Raw genomic sequence first — 11,965 nt, 5'->3', positions numbered from 1 at the left:
ATCATGAATGGCAAGACATAAATTGTGAACTACTAACACGCGACCCCGGTGTCATTTGTGAGAGAAATACTAACATCAGCTAGTCAGCCAAATTTATAAAAAAAATTTAATATCCAAAAAAACCTCCATTGTTACACATATACAGACCTTACTTCCGCCAATGAGCGCTTGGGCGCTTATTCAAAAGTTTTGCTAAAAGGAAGAACGGAGTTATTAAAAGGAGAGCGCTTAATTGAAAGAAGGGGAGGGCGCTTATCAAGTTGGTGTAGCAGGAGGACAAAACTTGAAAGAAAAGATAAGGCATATCATGATAAAGGATGGACCTTTGCAAGATCCGGAGAAAGAAATAGCTGGAATTGACTTTAACAGCTGAAAGGAACTGCTCTTTTTTACTGGTTCCCCCGATGTCGAAGCTTTAAATGCTTTTGTCCTCGGGCCATTATTAATCTGCTCTAGTGTTATTTTTTATTGTAAAGTTTTTTACTTAATCTTGGTTCCAGTCCCCTCACCATAGTGGTACATATACCAAGCTGTTTTAAATTTCTACGGTTACTTTTGAAAATGTATGTTGAGTACATACGAAACGTCAAGTTATAATCAAAATGTGCAAGTTCAAACGTCAACTTATAATCAAAATGTGCAAGTTCAATATGTTTATCACCGCTGTTTGTGTCTTATTTCTGATCGAAGCTTTAAAGTTATGAATAAAGTGGCAACACAAACAGATTTTTCTTGCATCCCTACTATTCTGGAAAGGGAGGGATGCGCCGGGGGGTGCTTGTTAGAGAGGGGCGCTTGTTTGACACTGTGGCCTGGAGGTGAACGCTTATTAGAACGCCGATTGAGAACGAAAAATGGACCATCATTATCAAACATTGAGTATTCTTCAGTTCCGCTGACTCACACGGATCACTTAAATGATTTATCACAAATAAGTTGTTGTATTAGCGATGTTGCTTGTTTTACCGTTCGGATTGAGTTTATTACGTTTCCTACACTGTGAGATGGTTTAAAAGGGTAAGTTCTGCTCGTTACTGATATTCTTTATTAAAAACGCAATTGTGTTCACGAAGGAGAGAACTCTTCAACGCTCGCTATCTGATCTTTGAGGCCGATTTTATTTCACGCCTTTGATGTTACAAGAGTCGATGTAGTTAGTGTACGTAGGGAACGAAAAACATTGCTCACTGAAGTGTTTGAAAAGTACACAATGTTTCTCTACAAACGTTGGCGTTCATTTCAGTAAACTAAGCAGGTCTCGTGCGAGCTTCTTTCCGTCAGTAAGTGTGGCTCGTCAAAACATATTTTTTACAAATGCAAGCTTTCATCATTACATTATTTCGGTGAGTTGCTTTTTAATCATCCTTTTATTGCCCATTTATCTTATTATTAGTGTTCTGGGTGTTATTTCATATTTCAAAACTCTTTCTCTGTAAGCCGTTAAGGTTTTGAAAGAAAAATCTTCTTAGCGAGCTTCGTTCGCTTCAATGATGACTCATGATCAGTATTGTCGATACAAATGTTTGAGAACAATCAATTAGGGTTTTTCTATTCTCTGTAGAGTCCTTGTGAAAGTTCTCCTTGTCAAAACTGGAGCACCCGCCGTGCAATTTGCGAAACCAAATACTACAATTGTTCATGCGCCAAACATTACTTTGGAGCAAACTGTGAGCAACCAAACGGTAAGCATTTTGACGTAGTAAAGTCAGCCTCTAGCTGGGGAGAACAATAACCTCTTTGTTAAATTTTTGGTCAACAAAGTCGTGCGTTAGATGGGCCACTGAATTTCTCTTTTTAAGTGCCTCTGTGTCACCGACTGAAAAAAAACATATTTTCTCACTTGGAGTACTCTGATCTGAGTGTAGTAATATTTAAAGCTTCTCTGTGTTTGGATGAAGCATGAACACTAAAAAAATGTGTGATCGTAATAGAACTCGTCTCGATGGTTTTTGTATTCTTTTCTCTTCTCCAATATTATTCATTTCACAGTTTGTGATACTGATGATCCAGAATGGAAGAATTTAGTTCATACAGTTGCAAGTACTTCGCTAAAGTGCTTAACTTTGTCCAAGTTAAATGGCATTGTCGAACATTGAACAGTACTTTGTTGAGTTTCAACACTGCAGAAGAACACGCGTTTATTATCAATGAGGTCCTTCATAAGGCATACGGTGTCGTGTGAATTATACTGACTCGTGATCAATCTAACAAAGAAGTTTGGCAATAGGAGGACGGCACTCTTCTGTCTTTTACTCAGTGGGAGTATAATCAACCAGCTCCTTCTTGGGGCATTGAGGACTGTGCGCAGATGATGTTTGGGTTGTGTATAAATTCTACTGGAACCATGGATGACATGACATAAGCTTTGATCGACTAACAAGCGATTCCGGTTTTATTTTTTGATAAAAGGACACAGTAAAGAATAAAAAAACCAAATTATTTCTTGACACTAATTAGAAAAGCTAAAATTACTTACATAGCGAACTCTCCACTTTCAAAGTCAAACACGCATTGCGGATTACGGTAGAACTAAAGACTATGAGTGTTGGTTTTGAAGAAATATTGAAACGAATGAAATGCTTCTATTGAAACTGGATTATTTAGAAATAATTTCAAATTTATATAAGCTCTCTTGCTTTAACGATTTTTTAAGATTTTGATGTTTAAGCATTGAAAAAAGTGTATATGGAAAAAGTGATCGCTTATATTATTTTGCACAAGAACTGCGTTTCAGGTCCACATTACACAGGTTCCATACCTTAATTGCTATAACAATACACGTGTAACCAAATTCAGTGCTTCTCTTAAAAAGAGGGCAGCTTAAATCAAGAAGAGAGAATTGCTTTAATATAATTTCTTGACAGAGTTTCTGTTGAGTAAATCATTAATACATTTAGGAATACTGGCACTTAGCCTTTTGTATACCGATCTACCTAGTATAACATACCACTACATCTGTTATTTCATGATACATTTGCATCAAAACGCTGTGAACCTGAGTGACCAAGTGCGAGTTTGAACGCATTATATTGCGCGCAAGGTACTTTTTTCGTTATGAGCACAATTCCGTGCAAAAACAAGAACCCGAAACCTATATTTGGTGGGGTCCAGCCCAGTGGAAAACAAAGATGAAATGAAATTAAAGAACTTGTCTTTGTCTCCATCCCTGACTACAACTTCTGCCAGGTCAAATCACCGTAACAAATTAGAGTTCTTCGTTTTGATTTTCATCTCCCACATTATAAGCAAGTTTTCATAATATCGTTCTTTTGTATGTGTCTTGTTCTAATTTGATTTTACTTTTGATCTGAGTAATGACTTATTTATCCCCTCAAAATAAGTCCCTTTGTCTAAATCTTATCGGATACTTCTAGAACTAAGAATTAATTTTGAAGCTCAGTGGGAGAAGCTATTTCTCTGGAAAAAAGACCTTTGTTAGTTTTAATCTAATACAATTGTTATCTTCCTAACAAATTAAAAATATAACAAAAAAAAAATAACAAAAGTCATTGTTGACAGTCAATTTTTTAGGCTTATCAAAATATAGTTGATATGAAAAATTGAGTGATTCTGGTTTTCCAATGATCTGAGTGAGTTGTTGACTTGGAAACTATTGTTCTTACGCTTTTTTCGTTTTCGACTGTTGACTACATCAGAGTAGCTAATCATATTTGACCATCCAGCAACTTCTAAAGTGTAAACAGAATAAGGAAGATAGCAAACTTTTAGCTCTGTATACAATTAAAGAGATATTCTTTCATCTTGTTGCGAGAGCGGTACAGCCTGAGTGAAAAAAAGTCTGACTCCCCACAAAAGTTTGGAGTCTATAATCTCTTGCTCCCCATGAGTTCTTCCAAAGCCGTTTCTTCAAAGCAGATTTATATAATAATCCCTCTTCATTAAGATCTCACTTGAAGTCTGGATGACATCCAGACATTTAAGTAAATTTGTATCAAGACATTTTCTCTGAACCACCAAATAACCATGTGAAATTAAGTGAAAAGATCGAGCATCTTCACACATTTCCATTTAACATGGAGCTTTGGAAATGCAAGTTTCCAGCTCTACTAATTTCTTACATTTTGGTTCAAGCTGTTTTCGCGAAAGAGAAACCTTCTCAACGCAGCAGCTCGATTAGACTTAAGTCTACAATTTTCAGAGATGATTTACTCCACGCTCTAGACGCTGAAAGAATCGAGGTGGCCTATGTTGAAACTGGAAAAGATTGCTTGTTGAAATGCGTAAAAACTCGTCAATGCTTCTCAACAAACATTGGCGTCCATCCGCGAACTGACGGACGTGTTCTGTGCGAGCTGCTGTCTTCGGACAAATACAGTTCATCGAAAAGCTTTCGTGCGAACGCAAGTTTTCATCATTACAGAATCTCGGTGAGTTAAGGTGATTCCTCAGCGAAAAAATTTGTAAAACAATCTCTTTCAACTCTCCTTAAATGTTCCCTATCAATGCCTGTTTCGAAAAATATAGCTAGAAGTATAGATAACCTTGTTGATTTAAGAGATATGTTGAACCAAACTTACCCCATTTATGCCTGTACTGGCGCTAATCACGCGCGTTATTTCATCACTTTTCGGTACATGCTGAGGTTGCTGGAAGCAAGGGTTTTTGAAGTAAAATTTGAAAGAAAATTGACAGGTAGAAGGTCTCGAACGTAATGGACAATTTGAGATACAATTTGTGGAATGATCACGCAATTTTACGCGACATCAGCTCAAAACGTTCCTCGAGTCACTGCTCTCAAGGTCATAATTTACATCACAGAGGAACAGGCTTTTGGCACGGTTTTCGTTATGTCTTTTTTTCCCTTCGTCAGGTTTCATTGACTTGTTTTAATTTCTGTTGTTTATTTGATCCTTCGTTCCTGAAGGTAAATTGTTACAGTTTAAGCAGCTTTTTTTAACAAGGGTGGTGAATTCGTGTATTCAATTTAAAAGGAGTTTTATGACCGTTACGCACGTTGATGACTCAAAAAGCTTATGTTGTTCTAACGCATCTTTCGTTCTCTCCAAACTTCCCGCTTGTTCGTATCTCGACGAATACACATTAACGCATGAGGAAGCCATCAAGTGATTTGAAAAAAAAATGTGGGATATTTCTAAACTGATCAATTCGTTTTGGGTTATTGCTGTCTATATTGACTTTGCAGAGTCCTTGTGAAAGCTACCCATGTCAAAACGAGGGTACGTGTTTAGCACTTTATGAAACAAGTGACTACAGTTGCAAATGCCACCAAAACTACACTGGTGTGAACTGCGAGGACCGTAAGTTTATTCTAGAAATGTTTTCTTTTGCTAGGCCCAGTTCTAAAGAACAGGGTGGGAATAGAGATTTACGTGAGTAGAGAAAAACATGAGCTCACAACACTTGCACAGTTTAAAGGCAAAACAGTTACTTACCTGATGAACATGGACAGCTCCAACCACATTTGTACAAGTTAAACGTAGATTTTATTTAATAATTCTTAAATAGGTTTTGTTATTCAATTGTAAAATCCATGCTTTTTCTTTTTTTATCGACTTTCATGTATTTTTTTACTGGTCACCGATTGATACCAGTCAATCTCTATTGATTGACTGACCGGTCTTTAATCAGGACAAATAAAGTTGTATTATTTTTAATAGATCCTGTTGTTTTTTAATCAGGCGTCAACTGATACTGATCTTAGGGATTCCCAATGAAAACTGTTTTGACAGGAATCAGTGAAAAGTGTAGAAATGTGTGTACATATATCTACAGTGATTGAGAAGAATCAGTGGTGCACAATTTAGTTAAGGTCGCTCTGAATCATATCAACGGAGTTTTTAAACTTAGTTGCAATCCAGTGATCAAAAACAGGAGTGACCAATATCATTTCTGAGTTGCAGACCCAAAAAAGCTGAAATGAAGGATGTTCCTAAGACGCTGTGGGGTTGTGATAGTATCCTTAAATGACATACAATGGATAAAGAAAATTTAGGAAAATGATTCAAATCTTGTGACACTATTTTTAAGGGACCACACGAAAGATTTTGCTGATATTAATCCATCAAAGCACTGGTCTTTAAGGATAATGAAACTATTTTGAAAAATCTTTAAACTTAATTTTGCTATTTCAGTTTGGATCTCTAGCACTGGTCAAGTTAGGACGTATTATAAGTATTTTAATCAAGACTCAAGCTGGTTTGATGCCAGATCCTACTGCCAGTCATTAGAAGGAACCTTAGTATCGCTCCAAAACTGGAATGAACACAACTTTGTAACCAGTCAAGTCCTTCCCCCAACATATAACCGTATTTGGATCGGGCTGAGCGACCTAGAGCAGTCTTGGGAATGGAAATGGGAAGACGGGTCATCATTATCTTTCAATCGATGGGGTCGTGGTGAACCAAACAACAAGGGGGGGGACGAAAACTGCGTGGAGATGATAGAGGTACACCACACATGGAATGATTATCCTTGCGGAAATATTAGGCCTGGTTTCATTTGCGAAAGGACGGCTGTCGAGAAAGAAGATTATGACCAAGTTGTCAGTAATGACAATGATGATGTTAATGATGACGATAATGGTGATAATAATGGTAATAATGATGATGGTGGTGACGATGAACGATGACGATGACGGTGATAATGATGATAATAGTGATGACGATGATGATGACGATTAAGCGACGAAAAGCCACTGACCACACTCAACAAAAGTGTGCATAGTAAGGTCTATTTCATTGCAAAATATAAACTTGTTGATATTTTCCATAATCATTACTCCAAGTTACCAGTACTATTCTTTGAACTCGTTAAACATTGACCTTTCTTTGCATTTACTAATGACGTGTTTTCCAAATTCGTTACAAAAAGTTTCTTGCCAGTCAACAATTTTTTCACATTAAGTCTCAGTCTCTAACCAGAAGTAGCCTTTTCATTTAATTTTGCGTAAATCGATTGTAATCATAGGAGAATTTCAGACCGAATCGTCTATTTTTTTTACTTATTGTATAAAATTTTACGCTTTAGGATAGCTGCCTTACTACCATAATCTCTTCTTAAAAGCACGAGGTAAAGGCTACCATTTTTTTATGTACATCTATAAGTTGGAATTAAATATGGTTTAACCTCGATTTCCGTCTGTATTGTAAGTCTCCTGATTTATGGCATTGGCAGGGATTTCAAGATGAGAATAGTAGAGAAACATTAAAAAAGTAGAGACGATCAGAGAAATAAAGTCAAACCAAGGCGGCATATTAAACAGAAACGCCTGCGACACATGTCACCTCTAAAACTTAATTGACTTTTTAGTTCTAATGTCTTTGTTTTGCGTTGTGTCAGGGCTCGATTTAAACTAGCCTTACAAAATTGGATGCCCCTGGATGAATATAAGTATAAATATATGAATAAAGCGAAGAAGCCGAAGTATATCTGAATATCAGCGTAATAGTTTCGCAACACCTCTCTCTTCATCTTGTCTCGTGCTTTGTTTGAAACAAAGTTAAGGAAAGATTTGATGATTTTCAAGATGTCATACTGAGAGAAAATGTAAGAAATACCAATTAAAAATAAAAGTTGACAAACATCAATAGCTTTTGTTGTTCTAATATGCCGGCACTTACCTAGTAAAGCAACAGTAGTGTTTCGTAATACTTCTCTCTTCGTCCTATCTTGTGCTTTGTTTTAAACAAAGTTAAGGAAAGATTTGATATTTTTTACGATGTCATACTGAGAGAGGACGTTAGGAACACCGAAAAATGATAAAAGTTGACAGATATTAATAGTTTTTGTTGTCGCAATATGCCGGCACTTACCTCGTGAAGAAAAGTCAGGAGAGCTCCAGAAGTCTAATTAAGAAGTTAATTGTCTTATTTTAGCCTCAATCTATGTTTTTGCTGATTTCTTCTTTTTCAATCGCGCGATATGAATATTCTTAGAGCAGATTACGCGCAGCCATAACTTACAACAGTACTGCAATTATGGTGTTACCTGCTGTTTCAGTCTCATCAAAACACCTATTTGTGCAACAAAATTAACAATTATACAAAATGGTTCATGAATTTAGGTTTTTTTTTTTCTCTGATATCCGCGTTGGAACGGTTTGACATTAACATTGATAATTACTAAAGAATTGAAAAGAAAAGTTGAGTAGCACTTTTTTTATACAGGAACAAAGTATTTTTGCTACTCACACAATCAGTCTTTGAACTATTGTGGGACGGGGAGTTTTTAGCTTCACCTGCCCTTGTCTTCACCTGTCCTTGTCTTCACCTGCCCTTTGTTGCTAATACGTATTTGCGGAGTGAGAGTAACTAATCCTCCATTTTTTTCCTTATTTAAAAAAATTCGTTTTTAAAGTGCCATCATGAAACGCACAATGTGGAGGAGATTTAAGTTCTCGGCTTGTTTTATAGTTTGTATTTTAAATCCACCAATTTTCTCGAAAGAGATAAATCTCCAACGCGGCCCTTCCAGAAGATTCCAGCAGGCATTGTTTAAGACCAGTTCATTCCACGCTCTTGATGGCAAAAAGATTGAGATAAGCTACGTACAATCTGAAAAACATTGCTTGTTGAGGTGCATAAAAAATCTGCAGTGCTACTCAGCAAACGTTGGTGTGCGTTCAGAGGACGATGTGCAAGTATTGTGCGAACTACTGTCTTCGGATAAATACAATTCTTCGCAAGGCTTTCGAGCGAGTGCAACTTTGAGTCATTTCAGCATCTCGGTAAGTCAACTTGATTTTTTCGGCTACGTTTTTTGTCCCGGCTATAACTCGTAAGTCTTTTAGTCAAAATTTATGTATTACTTATTTTTTGCTCATAAATTTTCTCTTTCAAATCATGATTTTAATTATTAAGTAATGTTTGTTGTGAAAGGCGAATATTTTTCTAAGTGACTAATACCGATCGAGTTTGGTTCTTAACGACAGAGTCCTTGCGAAAGTTCTCCATGTCAACATGGTGGTACCTGTCGAGCACTTTATGAAACAAATGATTACAGCTGCGCATGCACCGAAAACTACTCTGGAGTGAACTGCAACTTCCGTAAGTTTTTTTACTCTTTATATGTCTTTAACTTTGGGGCACCTCTTAACTAAAGATTTAGGTGATACAAATACTGATAACTTTTCATAAAGTACAATTTCTTAAAAGGGCGTATGGTTCTTTAATACATGGCAATATAAACAGCGAAACATGAAAGCGGTTTTCATCTTTCCTTCTAAAACATTTATAACGCACCTTGTACCTATACTTGAGATATTACGAATGGTTCAAATAAACTAGCATAATGACTGTACAGCAGTACTTTACAGTAAAGTACTACTATGCCAATCCAAGAGAATACAGAACTAATGACAAATACGACATAATTATGCATAACGTTTGCTTGATCATGTAAGCGTTGGAGAAGTAAACCTTTTGAATTAAGATGAAAGAACGAAGCATTTTTGTTTCAAAGCTTCAGAAAATACCACATATGAGGATCACATAGATTAAAACATATTTCAAAATTAACATGCCAATTAGATATTCTAGCCTCTTTCGAAATAAAGATTCGGTGGAGGATAATTCTTGTCCTGTAGACAAGTCTTCCTTTTCCCTACGATTACGTCTTTCGTTACCACTCAGTGGCGGATCCAGGGGGAGGGTCCGGGGGGTCCGGACTCCCCCCTATCAAACCTGACGCTAACAACTTTGAGACGGGATCGTATATCACTTTTAACTGGCTGATTTTTTTAATGATTCCATATAAACGGTAAGCGACCAAGGAATTATAACGTGCAACCGCGACTGGTGGGAGAGGGTGTGGGGGAGAAGTAATTTGCCTCAAAGAGTCCAACAGTTCTTTCTGAACCAAAGTTTGGACCCCCCCAATCAAATATTCCTGGATCCGCCTCTGCCACTTGTTATCTAACCTACGTTCCTTCGCCCATTTGTAATTCACCCCTTTAGACTATATTTTTAGCATCTAATTTCTCCATAGCTATAGCTAGGGTGTATCGGGTTGATGACGAATATCGTGCCCGGATAGAGTCATTACTTAGTTCTTATTAACCGAGCGGGAGGTCTGTATGGGAGAACCTTGACCGAGGTCGCCAGTACAGACCGAACGCAGTGAGGTCTGTACCAGCGACCGAGGTCAAGATTCTCCCATACAGACCGACCTAGCTCGGTTAATAAGGTGTTTATTATATGGCTGTGTCTTATATGCCAATTTTTTATATTCTTTGTACCTTTTTTTTTCTAGACAGGTCTAGATGCCGTCTAGATGGGAAAATCTAGACCGCTTTCAATATTGATTTCAGCCAATCAAATTCGTGAATTCGGTTATTCCCACTGCTTGTGAGACACAGCCATATAATAAATAGGTACATTGTTAGTGTCTCTCTTCTCTCTGTGTTTGTTATCATGTGTTTTGGGGGTCTTTGTTGGCTTATTCTGACAATGATCAATCTATTCTATTATTTTGAAAAGTCTCGCATTGTGGCGATGAAGAAGGCTGGGCCTACTTCAGCTCTTCATGTTACAAGTACTTCCCCGAATCAGTTGACTGGAGTACTGCAACATCCCGCTGCCAGGCACTCAACAGTAGCCTAGTGACGTTCCAAACCGCACAGGAACACCAATTTGTCACCAGCCAAATCCTTCCAGCTTCTTATCACGTGTGGATTGGGCTTAACCTCTACTCTGGCGTCTGGAAATGGGTGGATGGCTCTCTGCTGTCTTTCGTAAAGTGGCAGCCGGGTGAACCAAACGGTGTCAGCAATATCGAGGACTGTGCGGAGATGATTCTTGAGTACTCGCTAGGTACCCACTGGAAACACACCTGGAATGATGTTATTTGTATAGCGACCATCAAATTTATTTGTGAAAGGCCGGCCATCTTGGAAATTGTTCCATGATAGACTATTGGCTGTGTGAAGGGTGATCAGTTGTTTGGGTAACTTAGAGCCTGCTTTCATGGCGGTGGGAGGATCCCAGGTTTCTAAGATTATATGTAAGCGCAAGCTATTTTTCGTCTACGGCTAGGGGGGGTAACCTCACCAACCTGGGGTCCCCCACCCCAATGTTAACAAGCTCTAAAGAGGAATGCCACTCCCAGAATATACTTTTATACAAAGGCAGCTTTTTAACTGAGGCTAAGGTCTATCCATGGGTAAAAATGTCACAATGAGCCAATACTAACTCTAAGTGAAACAATATGATCAAGTTGCTCTTGTCTTGTCTTTTTATCCTATGTAATCTCCACTTGTTTTAAAAATCGATGTCGTCATGGTGACCGGGTATATCAACATGGTAGTTTTAATTTTTGCAAAGGGTGTTTTTTTTTCAAACTTACGAACGTACCACAACTGAATGCATTTTTTTAGGAAAACATTCTAACTTGTAATTTTTAAGTCGGAAATTGACGCAGCTTTTGGGCTGCGGGCTGAGCCGTCTACTGCAGGTGATCTCTGCATTCGATGCTTTTTAAGTGTGTTTTAAAGTTGTATGTGATATAAATACGCAATCAATATCAATAAATAACCAAAAAACTACATGGCTGCCTGTGGATACGAATTTATCTTTTCATGTAGAGAGAAGCCTACTCGTGAGAGATTTTAAATGCACTCCAAGAAAAATTCGTATCCGAGCGCGGTCATCTGGAAACTTTATATCAAATTGCGGTGAACTTAGAGTGAAAGCCCATCGTCCTCTTTGAAAAAGAAATTTGAAGTGAATGATGTTTAACCACGATTTTGCCAAACTGTCTGAGGTATGGGAATCCAAGCTAATCGCAAGGATTTCGAGAGAAGATTCAGATCAGAAGCAGGTAGATCTTCATCAGCGTTATTATTATTTAACAACTTTCGCTTTCTTATATTGTGTATATAAAGTTAACGATAGAATTGTTGACTTTCAAAACTTTCGGTGTGTCATATCGAAGGAACATGCTGAGTATACCAATAAATTAGTGCAACATTTGCGCCACCTCATACTTA

General features: G+C 37.6%; 2 protein-coding genes across 2 annotated transcripts; both read left to right on the top strand.

The window, feature by feature from the left end:
- Window positions 1–3,525: 3,525 nt before the first annotated feature.
- On the top strand, window positions 3,526–7,110 carry LOC148719362 (uncharacterized). The gene is made up of 3 exons (XM_088741598.1): window positions 3,526–4,388; window positions 5,165–5,279; window positions 6,114–7,110. Exons 1-3 carry the CDS (start codon window positions 4,035–4,037, stop codon window positions 6,608–6,610), a joined length of 966 nt encoding a protein of 321 aa, XP_088597724.1. The 5' UTR covers window positions 3,526–4,034; the 3' UTR covers window positions 6,611–7,110.
- A 1,112-nt stretch (window positions 7,111–8,222) lies between these two features.
- On the top strand, window positions 8,223–11,613 carry LOC148719361 (brevican core protein-like). The gene is made up of 3 exons (XM_088739880.1): window positions 8,223–8,707; window positions 8,912–9,026; window positions 10,458–11,613. The coding sequence occupies exons 1-3, from the start codon at window positions 8,345–8,347 to the stop codon at window positions 10,883–10,885; spliced, it is 906 nt and encodes a 301-aa protein (XP_088596006.1). The 5' UTR covers window positions 8,223–8,344; the 3' UTR covers window positions 10,886–11,613.
- The last annotated feature ends 352 nt before the right edge of the window (window positions 11,614–11,965 follow it).

This window comes from Stylophora pistillata, chromosome 12 (genome assembly GCF_964205215.1).
Source record: "Stylophora pistillata chromosome 12, jaStyPist1.2, whole genome shotgun sequence".
Classification (NCBI taxonomy): domain Eukaryota; kingdom Metazoa; phylum Cnidaria; class Anthozoa; order Scleractinia; family Pocilloporidae; genus Stylophora; species Stylophora pistillata.
This window is presented reverse-complemented; position numbering and strand designations above follow the sequence as displayed.

Bases quoted from the DNA above. Each gene is read 5' to 3' on its own strand.
- LOC148719362 (XM_088741598.1), top strand. From the start codon at position 4,035: ATGGAGCTTTGGAAATGCAAGTTTCCAGCTCTACTAATTTCTTACATT. The intron at 4,389-5,164 runs GTGAGTTAAGGT...TTGACTTTGCAG, and splicing joins TTCATCATTACAGAATCTCG to AGTCCTTGTGAAAGCTACCC. The intron at 5,280-6,113 runs GTAAGTTTATTC...TTGCTATTTCAG, and splicing joins TGGTGTGAACTGCGAGGACC to TTTGGATCTCTAGCACTGGT.
- LOC148719361 (XM_088739880.1), top strand. From the start codon at position 8,345: ATGAAACGCACAATGTGGAGGAGATTTAAGTTCTCGGCTTGTTTTATA. The intron at 8,708-8,911 runs GTAAGTCAACTT...TCTTAACGACAG, and splicing joins TGAGTCATTTCAGCATCTCG to AGTCCTTGCGAAAGTTCTCC. The intron at 9,027-10,457 runs GTAAGTTTTTTT...TATTTTGAAAAG, and splicing joins TGGAGTGAACTGCAACTTCC to TCTCGCATTGTGGCGATGAA.